The sequence below is a fragment of the Talpa europaea genome, assembly GCF_964194135.1.
Source record: "Talpa europaea genome assembly, chromosome: 16".
Lineage (NCBI taxonomy): Eukaryota > Metazoa > Chordata > Mammalia > Eulipotyphla > Talpidae > Talpa > Talpa europaea.
Genome location: NC_140084.1, coordinates 524,563 through 542,867, shown reverse-complemented (window position 1 = coordinate 542,867; position 18,305 = coordinate 524,563). Strand labels below are relative to the sequence as shown.

General features: G+C 69.2%; 1 protein-coding gene across 1 annotated transcript in view; it reads left to right on the top strand.

The window, feature by feature from the left end:
- The window catches only part of ZFPM1 (zinc finger protein, FOG family member 1), a gene marked incomplete at both ends in the record, with an annotated part of 48,452 nt that extends 39,701 nt beyond the window's left edge, over window positions 1–8,751 (top strand). Inside the window, 6 exons of the mRNA XM_084257442.1 lie at window positions 3,163–3,265; window positions 4,155–4,364; window positions 6,274–6,507; window positions 6,650–6,745; window positions 6,822–6,968; window positions 7,082–8,751. Coding sequence (XP_084113568.1) covers window positions 3,163–3,265; window positions 4,155–4,364; window positions 6,274–6,507; window positions 6,650–6,745; window positions 6,822–6,968; window positions 7,082–8,751 — 2,460 coding nt within the window. The remainder of the gene's footprint in view (window positions 1–3,162; window positions 3,266–4,154; window positions 4,365–6,273; window positions 6,508–6,649; window positions 6,746–6,821; window positions 6,969–7,081) is intronic.
- Window positions 8,752–18,305: the final 9,554 nt, after the last annotated feature.

Sequence of the window (18,305 nt, the reverse complement as noted above, 5' to 3'; positions counted from 1 at the left end):
GACTGGCCTCCTGGGGGCCCAGGAAAAGGCTCAGCTGGTCCCAGGACACCGGGGTGACCTCCCCTGGGTCCAGGGCAGTCACGGGCACCAGGCCCACCCTTACTGGCAGGACCTTCTCTGAGCCCCAGGACCTCGAAGCCACGTGGCCCCCCCTGCCATCCACACAGCCCCTCTATCGCTGCAGGCCTCCTGGCTGCCCTGGCTGCAGCTGCCCTCCCCGCCCCAGCCTGCCCTGTCCGTCCAGCTCGCTCCCCTCCTGCCCTGTCCTGCCCCGACTCTAGCACCCACCAGGGAGACTGTTGATGCCGCGGTCCCTGCAGCCACAGGCTCTCCTGCCCCGGGGCTGCTGGAGAAGTGAGTGGGTGGAGGGGGTGAGAGGTGAGTGAGCAGGTGCGCGGGCGAGGGCGCCAGGGGTGGCGCTGGGCGTGCAAAACGTGCTGCTCAGGGCCGCTCTGCACGCAGCACGTCACGGCGTGGACGGCGCCATCACCTCGCGGCCTCAGCCTCTGGCTGTGAAGCAGGCTCTCAGCATCTCGGGGAGACAAGGGCCGGTGGGGTAGGAGGCCGACCCGCTGACCTCTGCGGGGCGTGGGCTCCCTGGGCCCCCCCAGCATGGCACCCGGGCTGCCTCCACGCTGCCCGGCGGGGCTCGGGCCGGCGGCTGCTGCCTGCACGGCGGATGCGCCAGGGATAGGGTTTCCGATGGTTATCACGGCGCGGGGGCCGCACACTGACCCCTTTGTTGGGGGAACAAGGGGTGTTCTCAGATCCGCCCAGAGAGCTTGACGAGACTGCCTGCTGTGCCGGGGACAGGGCTGCCAGGGGCTGCAGGCCGGGTGGGCAATGGGCTGGGGCTGGCCCTGGACATGCCTGCCCGGCCGGCTAGAGGCAGAAAAGACGCCGTGCGGGCCGCAAGGGGAGGCGGCCGGCTGCTCACGCGCGTCTCAGAGTTTGGGCCAAAGCTTGCACCCCACTGCCCGTGCTGGGGGCTGGGACCTCTAATCCGGGGCTGCTCTGGAGGGTGAAACAGGAAGTCCCCGCAGATGGGACTGGAAGTCACCCCCTGACTCGGGGGTCGCAGCCCCGTGGGCTTGGGGTCCAGAGCTGGCCGGTCCCTAGACGCCGCCCCTGCCCCTGTAGCATTGGGATGACAGCAGCCCCCACGGGCCAGGCCCAGGCGTTGCATCTGACGGGCAGAGAGGCCGAGAGGAGCCTGACCCGGCCACGGCAACCGCACCGGCGAAGTGGGCAGCTGCCCAGGTGAAGGACTCGGGGCGCAGGCCCCGGGCCCCCTCCTGCCCGCCCGGCCCTCATGGGTGCGCACCCAGCCCCTGGGGAGCTGCCGCAGGGCACGGGCTGGCAGACGGGCCAGCGGGGGTGGCGGCCCTGGCCTCCCTGCGCCCGGAACACAGAAAGTCGGGGGTTCTGCAGCGTCAGCAGAGCCGCACGGGGCTTTTATCGCGCAGCGAACACGCCGCGCCGGAGAGTGATAAGCGTTAAACCGGCCGGGAGCCTGTCAGTCTCAGTTTGAGGGCTTAGAAATATTGGGACGAATAATTAGATTTCATATCGTTACCTTCGCGCCCATCGGAGGATCAGCAGATTAATTTTTTCACCCTCCTCCACTCATGAATATTCATCAGAGGCCGGGAAGGCTGGCCGGCCGCCGCCGCGGCCAACTGCTGGCCCGGCCCGGCCCGGCACCGCAACACGGGCGCAGCACCCCAGCGGGCCACCCACCACTGCCCGGGCCCCGCCTGTCCCCAGCGTGGGCTCGGCGGAGCCCCCAGCAGACGCCCTCAGCCCAGACTCACGTCCAGCGGTAGCTAGACGGCGCTGCCTGCCCTGGCAGCTGTGTTCTGCGGGGCGGGGCGGGGCGGGGCGGGGGGCACGGGGGGCAGAAGCGGGGCTCCAGGGCTCACATTGCCGGATGTGGGTCACCGCCAGCCCTCCCAGGGAGGGCTTCACACCCACCGCCCTCCTCCGTGTCCTGGGGGACCAGACTGGCAGTCACGGGCAGACGTGACCCACCCGCAGCTCCCCGAGAACAGGACGGTCCAGAGTGAACACACGGGCCACAGCTGCTGCCTGGAGCGCCAGAGACCCAGCGGCAGGCGCGGGCCGGGCTGGCGGGCCAGGGCTTCCTGACCCCGGGCTCACCCATCTCCCCCGACCCAGCCGTGGCCCAGAATGCGGCTCTTCTGCTGGCCTGGGTGCCCTGGCCTTGCTGGAATTGGCAGTGGCCGGACCACAGGCCTCCCAGCGACAGGCCGTTGTCTGCAGGGGATGGGGCTGAGGCGGGGGGCTGCCTGGGCAGGGGCAGTTCCCTGCCCAAGGTTGTGGGGAGATCCGGGTGGCAGGCAAAGCCCAGGAAACCGTGGGCCCGGCCCATGCAGAGGGGCCTGTGCCTGGCGCCGATGCAGTGTGAGTGACGGGCACGTGTTTGTGTAAAACACTCGCCGGTGTGCTGTCCTTCCCTAGAGCACCCACTGGCTGAACTTGGGGGCCGCAAGCAGAGAGGGATCCCCACATCGGGGTCCACTCTGGGGCAGAGACCTGGGTTGGCCAGCCTCCCCCAGGCAGCAGTGGGGGCTGAGCAGGGCCAGGCCTCAGCCCGTGTGCCCTCCACGGACCAGAGGCACCACAGGTGCCCCCAGGCCTCTCCCGGCAACGCCATGTTGGCACAGGCCCCGCGTGCCCCTGCTGCTGTGCTGGGACAGGGTGCCCGGAGCCCAGTTACCCCTCGCTCCAGCGGCAGCCGGAGCGGGCCCGGCTGGGGGCAAGCACTGCTGGGGGACGCTCTCAGGATGAGACGGGGAGGCCTCTGTAGGACCCCACTCGGAGGGAGGCTGCTGCCACCTCGGGGGCCCCTGGCCTGGGGCTCATTTCAAGGATCTTGTGTGGGGGGAGCTCATGCCCGGTTCGGGCACCCCACAAGCAATCCAAGGCTGGGGACGGGGGTCAGCAGAGAACCTCCAGAGATGGGGTAGCCCTGGCTGGTGCCCACTGGCTGGCAGCCGCTGCCCTCTCTGGGCCTGAGATCCCGAGAGTGCCCAGGCGTGACCGCTGGGGCCCACTGGCCCGCCCGGGCGGGCTCCCGCCCCCACCTACCCCACAGGGACGCCCACCGGCTCTTCCGTGCTGACCCCTCCCACTCCGCAGGGCCCCGCCGTGACCCTGCTGCTGGAGGATGAGGCCTGCTGGCTGCGGACACTGCCCCAGGCGCCAAGAGAGGCCGAAGCCAACGCCGAGATCCACAGGAAGGGTTGGTGTCCTGGCGCTCCCCTCGTGGCCTCCGGAAGGCGGGGCACCGGGCCTTCGCTGGCCGGCCCTTAAAGGAAAATCGCCCTGCCGGGCCTCACCGTGCTGGCCACCCTGCGCGGCCCTTCAGGGGCTGGGGGACCTATCCCTCCTGCGCACAGTCACGCGCCAGGCACTGCCGCACCCCAGGGTGTCTCCGCTGCCAGACGGAGCCGGGTGTGCCGAGCAGGTGCTGGGCTCAGCACTGGGGGCCTGGACTCCCACGCCTGGACCAGCACCCCATCCCCAAGGGGCACGCTTGGGACCGAGGGGTGGTCAGAAGATACTCGGGCCAGAGCTGCGGGAGCGGTCGGCCGTGGGGCTACACGCCCATCGGTTAGCACTGCCCACGTGCCCCCTCGCCAGCCTGGTCAGCTGAGCTCGGGTCACCTGCAGCTACCCAGGGAGGACGGGGCCCGGGCTGTGCTGACGAGGGAGGGGCTGTGCCCCTGGCAGGGCTCCTGGCCACTGCCGACCACCACCACCCCTGCCTGCAGTGAAGGCCGAGGCCAGAGCCCGTGGGGGCTGCTGGAGATGCCTGGGCAGAGGCAGCCTAGCGCAGCTCAGCCCACTCCTTTGCCGAGGCTGCCCCCTGCAGGCCGCCCAGGGAAAGGCATGGGGTGATGTGGCAGCTGCCTGGGGCGCACACTGCCCCAGGCTGCCCTCCTGCCAAAGGGGCCCTGTGCTGGCCGCCCGGGCCCTCTGCTCCAGGGCGGGGGACACCGGGGCCCTGTGTCCCCACCCGGGGCTTCAAGCTTCATCTGTACGCCATGGTGGAGCAGAGGGCCCAGGACCAGGGGTCTGTGGGGCACTGGTGGGGAGCCCTGCTCCTCACAGGGGTCCTGCCTCTCCAGATGGCGCCGTGTGGTGCAGCCTCACCAAGCCCGTGCCGGCGGGCGCTCTGCTGAGCGTGCTCCTCGTGGCCAAGCCCCTCGACACTCCCAGCCACCCTGTGAAGACAGAGCCAGCAGAGTCCAAGAGCCCGGCCCCCCCACACCCCGACATCCAGCTCCTGCCCCAGCAGGCCGGCATGGCATCCATCCTCGCCACGGCCATCATCAATAGTGAGTACCCTCCGGGGCGGGAGCCGGCGCACCATGCACGCCAGCGGCCTGCAGGGCTGGGGCCGGACTTGGGGTCCCGGAGGGAGACAGGGCACCGGGGCAGCCCCAGCCCTGAGTTGCAAGCATGGCACGGCCCTAGAGGCACGCCTGACCCGCCCCCTGGGTGCAGCCCCCACGCTGCCAGCGTTGCCTGGCAGAGCCGCCTGCAAGAGCCCCGGGGCGGAGGGAGCGCATCTGCCAGGGAGACGCCTCCTGAAACCAAAAAGGGTTCACTCGTCCCCCCAAGTCTAAAACAGGCGTGGGAGGAGGGGTACCCTCAGGCCGGGGATCCCAGCGGGGCGGGCAGCAGGGTTGGGGCCGAGCGAGACACCTGACGGACTTGAAGGTGGACACGGACAGGTGGGGGCTCAAGCAGGACAAGGCTGCCAGGGGCCAGGGGGGTCTGCTGTGTCCAGGCTGTGGTGAGCCAGGAGCAGAGACGCGACCTGACACTGGGCGCAAGGTCACTGCGCAAGGCCGTGGCAGCCCAGAGGGGCCACGTGCAGGAGCGATCAGGATGCAGGGGTGAGGCAGGGCAGACGAGTCACCAGCGTGAGGGCCTCCTGCAGTGCCCACGTGGAGTTCTGGGCGGGAGCAGGACAAGGCCACCACTGCCCTAAAGCGAAGGCAGGCTGGGGGGTCTCTGGAGCTGGGGCGGGGGTGCAATGGCTGGCTCCCCCAGACCCGGGAGGGCGTGACCCTGAAGCCCGGGGTGGCCTCAGTATCCTGTCCCTACCCACCCCTGGCCTCCTGGGCCTGCCTGCGGGGGTGCAGGGAGCGCAGGTGCTGGGCCCGGCCTCTCTTGCCGCCCAGGCCTGCCCTGCAGCCTCCATCACCTCCGGGCAGAGGCGCTGGTGTCGGTCAGGTCAGGCTCCCCATGGGGCTGGCCACGGCGCTGCTGGGCGTGCTCCCACTGGCATGAGAGCCCCCTGCCAGCCCGGCAGGCAGGGTGTAGCTGTCAGGCCCTCACTGCCCAGGGCCTCGGAGTCCTCCGGGGAACAGGGCGAGGGCAGCACGCACACCGCCGCAGCGGGCCCTGAGGGGGCTATGCACCCTCCTGCCAGCCCGGGCTGCGCGCCCTCCCCATGAGGCCCGGCCCCCTTCCTGGGCTGTAGCCCAGTCCCAGCCCCCATATTGGGGACACGCAAGCCCACCCGCCTGGGTCTGCGGCGCCGCCCAGCCAGGCCTCACCAGAGCCCCACACAGGTGGGAGCACGCGGGGCTGGAGCAGGAAACCAGGGTGCGGGCACCTCCTTGCCTGACAGCGCCCTGCTTCGAGACACGAGCGGGGCTGGCGGACTCGGGCGGGGACCATGGGACCCCAGATAAGCCCCCTTGTGGGGGGACAAGCACCGGGAGGACGGAGCCTGCTCCCGCCCCAAGACGGTGCAGAGCAGCCCTCCCCGCCGGCCCAGCCGGGCAGCAAAGCCTCTGCACAGAAGCCCCCACTGGCCCCGCCACCCCGCAGCTCAGGGCGGCCTGCAGGGCCAGGTCGAGTGAAGGCGGCAAGTCTGGCCATTCGCTCAGCGGCTGACCCGGAACACCCACTGCGGGGGCGGGCAGCTCTTCCCTGGAGCCCTGCTGCCCCCCGCCCCGGGGCCGGTGTGGGGCTCGGTCCCTGCCACCTGGCCGCTCGGCCACCTGCTCACATGCCCGTGTCCTCAGGGGCACCCGGCCCGCGACCCCCGCATACAGCCCCCACCAGGTGCGCGGCCTCACCCCTGCTTCCACGCTGTCTCCTGGGGGGGCCCGCTGAGGGCTGTTCAGGCCCCACCCCCTGACCCGAGGGCTGCCGAGGGGCCAGGGGAGCCCGGGCACGGTGTGAGGGCGGTGGGCTGCCCCTCAGCTGCGCCCGCCCTCGCCCCCGCAGAAGACGTCTTTCCCTGCAAGGACTGCGGCATCTGGTACCGGAGCGAGCGGAACCTGCAGGCCCACCTCCTGTACTACTGCGCCAGCCGCCAGGGCGCCGGCACCCCCGCCGCGGCCGCCGCGGACGAGAAGCCCAAGGAGACGTACCCCCACGAGCGCGTCTGCCCCTTCCCCCAGTGCCGCAAGAGCTGCCCCAGCGCCAGCTCCCTGGAGATCCACATGCGCAGCCACAGCGGTGAGCCCCCGCCGCCCGCCCAAGGCCCCGCGCAGGGCGCCCTGCCAGGGCCTGGGAGCCCAGGGGCCCCCGGGGCCAAGGACCGAGGCCCCCGGCCGGGCGGGCGCAGAGCAGCCCCTCACCCGGCCTGGCTGCCTTCCAGGAGAGCGGCCCTTCGTCTGCCTCATCTGCCTGTCGGCCTTCACCACCAAGGCCAACTGCGAGCGCCACCTCAAGGTGCACACGGACACGCTGAGCGGTAGGTGGGGCCGGGAGTGGGGGGGCCCCCACGGCCAGCGCCCCCACCCCCTGACAGCAGGGCCGCCGCCCCGCAGGTGTCTGCCACAGCTGTGGCTTCATCTCCACCACAAGGGACATCCTGTACAGCCACCTGGTCACCAGCCACATGGTCTGCCAGCCGGGCTCCAAGGCCGAGCTCTACCCCCCCGGGGCCGGCCCCGCGGCCGCCAAGCTGCCCCCAGGTGAGCCTGGGCGGGGCGGGAGGGGCTGGGCCCCCAGGCAGGGCCCGGGCCGGGCTCTCCCCCACCCTCGCCCCGCGCTCCCGGCCTGAGCGCCGCCCGGCCTCTCCCCGCAGACGGCCTGGCCGGCTTCCCGCAGCAGGCGGCCCCGCCGGCGCCCGCGCCCGCGCCCGCGCCGGACAGGGAGGCCCCGGCGGCGGCCACCAACGGCGAGGCCAGGGCCGGCGCCCAGAACGGGGAGGCCGGCGAGCCCCCCGCGGCCGGCGGCGGCCGCAGCATCAAGGTGGAGGCGGAGGAGCCCGAGGCGGAGGCGCCGGCCCCGGCCCCGTCGCGGACGCCGTCCCCGCGCAGCCCCGCCGCGGCCCCGCGGGTGAAGGCGGAGCTGCCCAGCCCCACGCCGGGCGCGAGCCCGGGGCCCGGCGAGCTGGGCCCGGCGGCCGGGCCGCTCCTCGCGCCGCCCTTCGCGCTGGACGCGGCGCCGCCCGCCGCGGAGATCCTGGCGCAGATGTCGGAGCTGGCGCGCGGCCGGCTGCGGGGGGCCGCGGGGGCGCCGGCCGCGCTCTTCGCGGGGGCCGCCCCGGGCGCCACGTGCTTCGACTGCGACATCACCTTCAGCCACGTGGGCAACTTCTACGCGCACAAGCGGCTCTACTGCGCGGGCCGCCGCGCGCCCGAGGACGCGCCCCCCGCGCGCCGGCCCCGCGCGCCCCCCGCGGCCCCCGACGCGCCGCCCGGCCCCGGCCCCGGCCCCGGCCCCGGCCCCGGCCCCGGCCCCGCGGCGCGCGAGGAGGAGGCGGCGGCCGGCGCGGGCGCGGGCGCGGGCGAGGCGGCCGGCCGGGGCGGCGAGGGCAGCCCGAGCCCGGGCAGCGGGGCGGACGACGACGACGACCCGCGCCGGACGCTGTGCGCGGCCTGCAACATCCGCTTCAGCCGGCGCGAGACCTACACGGTGCACAAGCGCTACTACTGCGCCTCGCGCCACGACCCGCCGCCGCGCCGCCCGCCGCCCGCCGCCCCCGGGGCGCCCCCCGCGCCCGCGCCCGCGCCCGCCCCGCGCGCGCGCCGCCGCCGCAAGCTGCACGAGCTGCACGCCGCGGGCCCCGCCCCCGCGCCCGCCGGCCACGCCCACCCGGCCGCCGGCCCCGCCCCCGCGCCCGCCGGCCCCGCCCACCCGGCCGCCGGCCCCGCCCCCGCGCCCGCCGGCCCCGCCCCCGAGCCGCCCGCCTCGCCCGCGCCCGCCGCCGACGGCCCCATCGACCTGAGCAAGAAGCCGCGGCGCCTCGGCCCCGACGCGCCCGCGCCCGCGCCCGCGCCCGGCCGGCCCGCGCTGGCCGACTACCACGAGTGCACCGCCTGCCGCGTCAGCTTCCACAGCCTCGACGCCTACCTGGCCCACAAGAAGTTCGCCTGCCCCGCCGCGCCCCGCCCGCCCGACGACGCGCCCGCCGGCTGCCCCTGCTGCCCGCCCGGCGGCCGCGCGCGCGGCGACCTCGTGCAGCACCTGCGCCTGGCGCACGGCCTGCGCCTGGCCGAGGCCCGGCCGCCCTCGCCCGCCGCGCCCCGGGACAGCCCCGGCCCGCCCCCCGGCGGCCCCGAGCCCGACGGCAGCCCGCGGCCCGGCGCGCCGCCGTCCCCGGCCCCCGCGGACAAGGGCGCGCTCGCGCCGGCGCCCAACGGCAGCCACCGGTTCTGCCGCCTGTGCAACATCCGGTTCAGCAGCCTGTCCACCTTCATCGCGCACAAGAAGTACTACTGCTCCTCGCACGCCGCCGAGCACGTCAAGTGACCGCGCGGCGGGGGCCGGGCGGCCGCAGGGCAGCGCCGCCGGACCCTTGGCACTTAATAAAGTTCAGTTTGATGAGCAGCCTGGTTCTCTGCGGGCCCTCGGGCGCGCGGCCGGCCCCCGCCCTCGCCGCTGTGCGGACCCCGCCGGAGGCCTGCGCCGCCGAGCCCGGCCCTGGTCAGGCCGGCCGGGCCGCACGCGCCACAGCCCTGCCGGCTCTCGGAAGCCGGCCGCAGCCGAGCGGGGCGCCAGCCTGGCCCCGGCAGATGCAGGCGGCTGCGGCCGGCTGGCCCTCGGGCCTGGGGGAACCCGGGGACCGGGGAGGACGAAGCCCTGCGGTTGCTGAGGCTGGGGGGGAGGGGACAGCAACGGCCGGGGAGGAAGGTGGGCAGGGGCGCCGCCCGGAGGCCCAGAGGCACCTGGTCTGGGGAAGCCACATCCTGCCCTGCAGGAGGCCTGGCCAAGGGGGCGGGGTCCACCACTCGCGCTGGGGCTGGGGCACCCCTGGCCCCAGAGCCCCTCCTAGATGCTGGCACCTGCTTTTTCAACTTCGCTTCAAGTGGTGGGAAGTTTTTTCCAAACAATCCTGCCTGGCAGCATCAGGTGGATAACAGGGAACAGACCTTGGGCTGCTCTGCCTCAGAGTACCCCGGAGGTGCTTCCTGCTGCGTCACACACCCTCTGGGGCACGTTCCCCTCCACCCTGCCCTGGCGGGGGCGGGTCTTTAGAGAACGGTGGGTCTCAACCTCTCTCCAGGCCCTCCTTGCTTCCAGCTGGTCCTGAGTCCCATGAAGCCCCCTGAGAGCCAGGAGCCCTGGGACTTAACCAGACTGGCCACTGCAGTCAGGATCCCCCACCTGCCGGGGCCCAGGGAAGCTGTTCCAGGGCACCCCTCCTGGCACACCAGCCTGGGCCTCTGCCCTCTGGGGTCAGGTGGGGGCAGGGAGATCAGCAGATCCTCAGCCCTGACCCTCATTTGCACTGTTCTGCATGAATTTGCATGGAGACCTGGAGGCTCCGCCTCTGAGCGCCCAGGAACCCAGGCCGCTGTCACACTGACCCGCGCACTGTTCTCTACTGTGCCCGACAGAGAAACGTCACTGTATGTAAATCAACAAATAAATATTTTTAAAAGGTGTGGGGAAACGGGTGTGGCCTCCTGTGGGCAGCACGGAAGGGGGGGCGTGGCGGAGCCTGAGAAAGGGGCTTACTTTCACCCTGTAAATGTGATGTGGGTATGCCTGTATCCCTAGGCCACCAGGCCCTGAGGTCCCCCTCTCCCCACCCTCTGGCCCTGGAGGCCACTGTGCTGGCTGATCCTGCGACCCCTCCTCAGCCCACTCAGGAGGCAGAGCCCACGGGAGCAGCCTCTGCCCCAGGCCTGTCACCAGGGAGGCCTGGCCCCGCAGCCTGCCACCCCGCCCAGGGCCTGGGGGGGCTGCTGTGGCCCCGCTGGAGCCTCTAGGCAGCACTGCTGGTCCGGGTTCCAGGACCTGTGACACGCCCCGCCGCAGTCCCCAGCACGGGGCCAGTCCTTGGTGCACCAGCATGGCCCAGAGCCCCCTCCAAACGCCTCAGACCCAGGCACCCCACGCCCTGCAGACACCCTCAGTGGCCCTGCCTCCTCATGCCGCCCCACCCTTCCCCAGAACCCCCGTCACCCCACCACACTGCTCCACTCCCGAGCCCGTCACACTCTATGCAGTGGACTGGCCACCACCCTGGCCACTAGCGCCACAGTCAGGGGTGGTGCAGAGTCCAGGTGGCGGCACGCCCTGCTTCAGGCCCTGCTGGCCCTGGTCACCGCCCACACCCACTGTCCTGGTCACCGTTGTGCCTCAGCCCAACACGGTGCCTCCCAGAAGTGCTGTCCTCCTCGTCCGGTGCTTGGCCCAGGGCCCAGCCACCGTGGCCTGGCTTTGTCCCCATAGCCATGTCACATCTGATGTCCCCACCCCTTGGCCTTCCCCACCGGCCTCTCCTACACGGCCCCTGAGCGCCAGGCCCGGAGCACCCAAGCCTCTGAGGCCAGGAGAGAGTGATGGGGCCCACAGACAGATGGGCGAGCTCCTCCCCAGGGCCCCTGCTCAGCCAGGGCCCCCGCCCAGCCCTGGCCCCCTTCCTCCAGGCCTTCTCCTTTGCCCCTCCACACTGTGCCAACTGTATCTCCCTGGAGACAGCTCTGACCAGGTGACACGGTGCCACACCTCGCACACAGGGCGCATGACCTCACGCCCAGGGCATGGCCACCTGCAGCCGTGTGCACCGGGGGCTCCACAGCAGCACCGCGACCACCCTGTCCGGGGCCAGAGCTGCTGCAGGTGGGCACACGGGCTGGGGAGCAGTGCCCGTGCCATCCCCTCTACACTGCCAAGCCTGCCACCCTCAGCTCCCGGGGTGGGGACGGGGAGGGAAAGATGTGCGGCACAGGAGGGCAGGGCAGCCGCACTGGCCGGAGGGAGGGCGCGGGCTTTATCTGGGCCAGAAGGAGCTGCGGGAGGACCTGCAGGTTGGAGTAGGGAGAGCCAAGAGGGGCCTGTGGGTGCCCAGGAGGGAGTGAGGGTAGCGGACAGACAGGGCAGAGACCGGGGTGACACCTGTCCCTGCAGGCAGCGCTGGGGACTGGAACCAGAGGCTCGGGGACCAGAGGACGGGAGAGTGAAAAGGGCTAGTCCTGGGGCCAGAGTGCGGGCAGCCGTGGCCCCGACAGCGCGCCTCCTCCACCTCTGCCCACTCCCTTCCGCGCCTGCATCCTCCCTCCTCTCCTCCCCCTCCCGTTTTATTTCTCCTTCAGAACTTGTTAGGTTTAATTCACATGCCAAGAGGTGCACCCTTTCACAGTGCACAAGTCGGTGCTTTTGGTCCATTCACAAAACCGAACCATCACCTCCAACAACTCCAGCATGCTCCCATCACCCCCGCGGGAAGCCTGCCCACAAGCAGCGGTGCCCACGCCCCCAGCCCCTCGTGCCAGGGAGCTGCTGTGACCCTATGGATTTGCCTGCTCCTGTCATTTCGCTCAGGGGGCATCTTGGTGTGCTCCGCCAGCCGTGACAAAACTGCACAGGCCGGGCGTGAGACATTTATTTCTTCATGGGTCTGGAGGCTGTGTCTGAGCCCAGAGTGGGGGCACACTTGGTTCCGTCCGGTAACAGTCTGTGCCTGGCTGGCAGGGACAGCCTCGCGTCCTCGCCTGGGGGGAGAGAAGGGAGGAGGCAGGGAAAGGGAGAGAGTGGGAGCACTCCAAGCCTTTGCAACCTTTTCTCACAAAGACGCTAATCCTTATGGGCTCAGGACCCACTCCACACCTTTACACCTTAGCGGCCTCCTTACACTGTCACCACACACAGGCACCTCAGCACTCGGGCGTCGACACAGATGTTCAGGGGACACAAGTCAGTCCACAGCATGTCTGGCTTGAGGTTTTTCCGTGGCCTAGCCTGTATCGGGCCTCCGTTCTGTTCCGTGGCCACATACGGCTCCAGCCCTGCCCGCAGGCGTCCCCATCCACCTGCACACAGTAGGTGGCTTCCGCTTTGGGGGTTTCGTAAGGAAGCCTGCTTCCAACATGCAGGCACAGGCTTTTGTGTCAACACGTTTCATGACCTTGCCTTGGACCTCGGAGGCCTTGCTGGGCCTCGGGCCGGCTGTGTTCACGCCTGTTCCTCCCCCTGCCCATCGGGCCCATCCCGAGAACGGGGCGGCCGTCCCGGGTTCCTGGGCTGCAGCGCGGGCTGCCGCGGCCGGGGCCCCGGTGCTCGCTGCAGGCTTCCCGGGCAGGACGGGGGGGGGGGGGTGCTGCCCGCGGCCCCCGCCCCCCGGGACGGCGGCAGCCTCTGCGGGCCCAGCGCCCGGCGCAAACGTGGGCGCTGCGGAAAGCGGCGAAGGCCTGCGGGCGGCGGCCCGGGCGGGGCACCCCGGGGGGGGGGACTTGGTTTTCGAAGCTTTACTCGCTCGCGCGCGGAGCCGGGCGCAGGCGCGTGCGGGTGAGGCCCGACGGGCGGCGGGGGACGGACGGGAGGGCCGGCCCGGGCCCCAGGGCCCCCGGGCACACGAGGCCCTCGCGGAGCCCGCGCGGCGCGGGGGCAGCCGGGGCGCCGTCCGGCGAGGGCGGCGCGTCACGGGGCGGCGCGGGGCGGGGCCGGGGGCGGGGCCTCGGGGCGCCTGCGCCGTGGCGGGCGCGGGCAGGTGCGCGCGGGGGGCGGGGCCGCGCGGAGGCGGCCGCGCGGAGGCCGGAAGGAAGCGGGCGGGGGGCGGGGCGAGCCCGGGAAGCCCGCGGCCGCGGGACGGCCGTCGCGGGCTGATGACGTCGCACAATGGCCGGCCCCCGCGGGTAGTGGAGCCCGTTTGTTCCGCTCGCGTCGCGCCTCCAGCCCGAGCCCGTGAGGAGCGGAAGGGCCGAGGGACGCCCTCTCCGCGCCGCCCCCACTCCCGCGGCGCCGAGGCCGGGCCCCCGCCCTCGCGCTGAGGTAGGCGGCGGCGGGAGGGGCAGGCCGGGCGGCGGGAGGGGGAGGCCGGGCGCGAGCGTGGCGGCGGCGCGGGCCGAGGCCGGGAGCCCCGCGCCGCCGCCGCCCGGAGAGCGCCGCCCCGCCCGGGAGGGGCGCCGGGCCCGCCGCGCCGTCGCCCGGGCCCGGGGGGCGCCCGCGGCGCGGCGGCGCCCCGAAGCTGTCATCCCGCCCGGCCCGGCGCGCACATGTCCGCCGCCCACAAAGGGGCGAGGGCGCGCCCGCCCTCCGCACGGGCCGGCCGGCCGGGCGCTGCAGCCTTGGGGCCGCCCGGCGCGCGCCCCTGCCCCCGGCGGGCTCCGGCCGGCCGCCCGCGGCGCTCCCTCGCCTGCGTCTGGAAGCCGGGGGGCCCGGCCCGGCGCGCTGGAGCCGCCCCAGCTGCCCCCGCTGCCGCGGGGAGTTAAGTTTCCCCGGAGTCCTCGGACGGCTGCCGCGGCGGCACGGCGCGCCACCATTTCCGACGAGCCTTCTCCAGCGAACTCATTTGCAAGACTAGGTCGGCCTTCACCTGCGCTTGGGGGAAATGGAGGACGGGGTGTCTGACGCCCAAGTGAGGGCGTCGCAGCGGCTCGGCCACTTCCCTGCTGACGCTCGCTCCGCCGCTGGCCGCTGGCCGTCTTCCCGGAGCGGGGCTGGGATTCCCAGGGTGAATCTGGACTGGGGCTGAGTCCTACTTCCGAGCCCTGAGAGGACAGCCCTTGCCTAGCAGTTTTACAATCTGGGCACATGTGTGGTGTCCCGCCAGGCTGGGAACCAATCAGATGTGCCCCAAAGGCTGGACGTCTTCCCCAAGTTTAGGTGGAAAATGCTCAAACTTTGTAAGAAATTGTGTGGAGCATTTGCAGAGCGCACACAGGTAAGCCGTGGCTGTACCCATGGTGGAAAAGGAACAGGTCGCCTCCCGGTGAGGGCGTCCTTGCTGAGTGTTGGTGGTCAGGATTGGCTTGGTGGGTTGGGGTGGTATCTGTCACCAACTGTGATGTCTCTTTTTTAGATGCTATGAGTCCATGAAGTTATGAAATAGAATTTTAATCACATATGCTTAAACACTCAGTGCAGGATATTCTATTAAAAGTTTTTATCCCGATAGGTGATTGTAGTATTCTGTTGGCGCTCCTTTGCCAACACCTCTGTAAACTCCCGTGGTGGTGACTTTTGTAAAAGCCATGTGAGAAAATGAGTCTCATTCAACCTCTTATTTGACCAAAAGTAGTCCTCCCTGGCTTGGTAGCACCTGTCTCCTGTGGAGGAAGGTTTGCTGCTCCGAGAGCGTCATTTCTAGAGGTCATGCCGGAAGACGTGCTCCCGGGTGCTGTGCACCACCATGGCTGTGCCTGGGGCCACGTCAGAGTGACCCTTGGGAGATGAGGGAGCGCCCACTCTGTCTTCTAAAAATTAGGCACCCCTTTTTTAAAATATTCTCTGGCTTCAACTTTATGGAGAATTCTGTACCACCCCAGGTATCCCCAAATCATTCTTCAGTCCCCCTGAAAGTGTAACTTGCCTGTGCTCTGTAGGTCACCCTCAAGCACAGGTTCTGAATTTCTCTGTTTAGTAGTAGGTAGTTGATCAGATGATGAGGCTTTGTCATTAACTCCCTTATCCACCAGGCAGTTGGCAGCGGGGCTGTGGTGAGAGACCCTGGTTCCCTGTGTGGGCAGATGCAGCAGCGCAGAGGACTGAAACTCTGCCGAGAACCTTCAGTGTCGGGGTGGCTCTGCAGGAACACGCTGAGTCGTTTTCCAGCCTGGAAGTTGGTTAAGACAGGACCAGAGGCGCCTCATTTCACGGTCCCTGCTTAGCAGGCCATGTGTTTTTTCTCACACCTGACGTAGAACACATAGTCAGATATTTGCCAAATTCAGTTAATGTCAAAACACTACACAGAGGCCCAGAGAGACAGTCATCCTGCCTGGAACAGGCCTGGAACCGGCCTGGAAGACGCTGCCTCTGACCCCAGTGACACACCTGCTCTTTTGGGCGGCAAGTGTGACTTGGATCGCTCCCAAGTCCCTGGCCAGGGACACCCATCAGCCTATTTTCCTCTGAAAGATAGTTCATGTGTGTGCAGCCTATGATCAGAAAGCCTTAGGAGGCCCCGGGGGAAAGAAGAGGTGTGACCCCTTCCTCAGGAAATTGTCAGCGCTGCCGAGGGGCAACAGGATGTCCCTGTCACCAGGACAACCCCTGTGCACGCCTGTTTGAATGGCTGATAGGGCCGTGCTTTACCTCAGGTGTGTCCCAGGACAAGAAATTAGGTGGTGGCTCTGCCACAAATGCCAGCCCTTTGCCGAGCCCAGGGGCCCCGGGCGGGGGCATGGGGCGGGACGTGCTGGCGAGGAGGGGCTCCGCAGACTTTGCTCACAGAGGGGCTGCATGGGCAGCAGCAGGACTACGTGAGGGAGTGATGTGCTGAATACCTGGGCGAGAGTTGTTCTGTGTCCGGAGACCACGGGTAAGCCTCAGGAGGCTCTGAGCCCTCTGAACTGGGAGATAAGTGCAGGAGTTCTGATTTTTCTAGGGGGAGGAGCCATCCGCCTCATCAGATTCCTACAGTATTTCAGCCTCCCCAGGAGACTCAGTTCCACTGACACAGAGAACACAACTTCTTGACAGGGAGCCATTCACAGGAACTTCGCTCTGGAAGCTTCCTGTGAGAGCTGGGGGGCTCCCTGGACGGTTGAGGTCATTTCCATTATTCAACCAGGAGGCCCGTAGGCTGGCAAGGACCCCTCAGCTTGCTGTACGGACCAGCGCGGGGCCTCGGGGTTTTTCCTGCGGTCTCAGTGTGAAGGTGACTGCCTTTTGGAGGCTTTTTCTCCTGGGCTCGTGTTTAAGTTAATTGCTTAGGGTGAAAACGTCGAACACGTTGGAAGTCATGAAATAATTCACTGATGTCCCAAGCACTGTCTTCTCGTGGTCATCGTTTACGTAATAGTCTGGATGAGCCGCAGTAACTTTTCCATCTGTGTGAGAACTTCTGTTTTGGGTCCTAGAGGAGAGAAGCGTGGCTGGGCCAGCACCCCGCTTTGAAGGGAGGCAGACAAGGGCAGGACGCTGGCTCGGTAGAAGCCCCAGGTACAACACCCATCTGGAGCCCAGGTCCCATTTTTCCCTCAGAAATAACAACAGGAGGGGCCTCCCCGGTGGCGCAGTGGTTGAGCGCTGGGTTGCGAGGCTGCCCGCGGCCTCTGCGGCGCCGGTTCGATCCCCGGCTGCTCCCCGGCCACCCGAGGAGGGTCCCCCATGGCGCGCAGACCTCCTGCCGCCCGCTGCTCCCCTCAGCAGTGTGCTTCGGTCCTTCTGCCTGCTCTGCTCCCCGCTCTGGCTCTGGTGAGTTCTCTCACCCTCCCGCGCTTCTGACTGTACCCAGTGCTTGTATAAACAAAACAAACAAATAAATAAACATGCCTTTCTTAAAAAAAAAAATTAAAAAAAAAAAAAGAAATAACAACAGGAAGTGGTGTCCCGTCCCCGTGCGCCCCCCCCCCCCCACCGCCCCGCAGGACCAGAAACCCCCTGAGCCTGGCCCCGGGCGTGGACCGAGCCCTGTTGCTTGCTCAGCTCCCGGCCATGTGCGAACCTGCACCAGCCCTGAGCGCATCCCCTGCCTGCTCCTTGCGCTGGTTCTCATGTTTGAGGCTAGGTGGTGCGACTTTTCTTCCGTTTCTTACGGAAGGACTGAACCTCAGATGTGCCAAAAGATACCGATCTTATCACAGAGAAAGGAGAGTGAGAATGGCCCCGGGGAGCTGGCCTGCAGGTAGTTTGTGCAGCAGAGAGATAGTTTGTTGCCAGGCAGCCCCCAGGAGTTGCTGGAAGCGGGGTGGAGAGAGGCGCATGGTGGATAACAGTCTTTCCATTCAAGAGGTAACTTTGTTTCCGAACTGACCTCAGCCTGTAACATGGAGGGATCCCTAGCCTTTGCCTAGGGAAGTGAGGGGGCCCTGGTGGTGGGTGGCGAGGGCTTCGTGTGCAGCTGGAGCCGCAGGCACCAGCAGAGCCAGTGCCAGCCGTGGTGTTGATTCCTAGGGAAGGTGCGCCGCCGCCCCTGACTTGTGGCCAAACCTGCCCCTCACTCTGTCCAGGGCCGTAGCAGCGCTCTGGCCCGGAGCCTCCCCCACCCCATCGTGCCCAGGGGGCCAGGCCGCGGGGCACAGTGTTCCCAGCGTGCGTCCACGCTCGGACTGACTTTTAAGCGTGGCTCTAACGGTCCTGCCTTGGGTGATGTGGGCAGAGGCTGAGGAGTGGCGCGCTCTCGCTCCCGGGGCTGTCTGCTTGACGGCTCTGATCGGCCGCCTTGTGGGTTTCTGCCGTGCCAGCCGTTCGCTGGCGAGCTGACTACTTGTAGGCGATCTGCCCCCCCCCCCCCCCCCCCCGCGTGCTTGGTGAGCAGTCCCACCGCGGCGGATGTTTGGGCTGCGGGTCAGACGCCCGTCATGGTTCCAGTTTCCAGCCTGCGTCGTGTGAGCACCTCCAGCAGCACCTGCGCACGAGCGCACCCGAGGACGCGCCAGGCAGGGTTTTAAATACCCTGTGGAGCGCCGCCCGGCCCTCTCGCTGACTCCCCACGACCCGCCTCCCGCCCCGAGTGGGGCGTGGGCCTCACCAGATGCCGAGCTCCGTAGCGCTTCCCCGCTTGGCCGTCCGCTCTGGGTTCTGAGAACAGTGGTGAGACCTTCTCCAACGCCGCCGCCTGCCTCCACACCCCTGAAATGGGTCAGGGTCCTGCCTGAGCAATCTCGCCGTGCCCCGTGCGTGTCAGTGGGCCCAAGGGAATGGCAGGACCCCCTTGTGCCTGTGGCAGTGGGAGCCCCACGCTCTGCATGGTTAGATACACCACCCCACCCCACCCCACCCCACCCCCCCACCCCCCGCCGGTTGTGGAGAGGCAGTCGGGACCGCCCTTGGAGAGGTGCGTTCGGGGGCAGGAGACAGCCTGTGACCAGGGTGTGCCAAGAGGCCCCGGCTTCTGCAGACTCTTCAGGAGATGGGGTGACTCCGAGGGGTCAGCTTCCCACCCCATTCCGCTGTGACCGCACGTGGCTGTC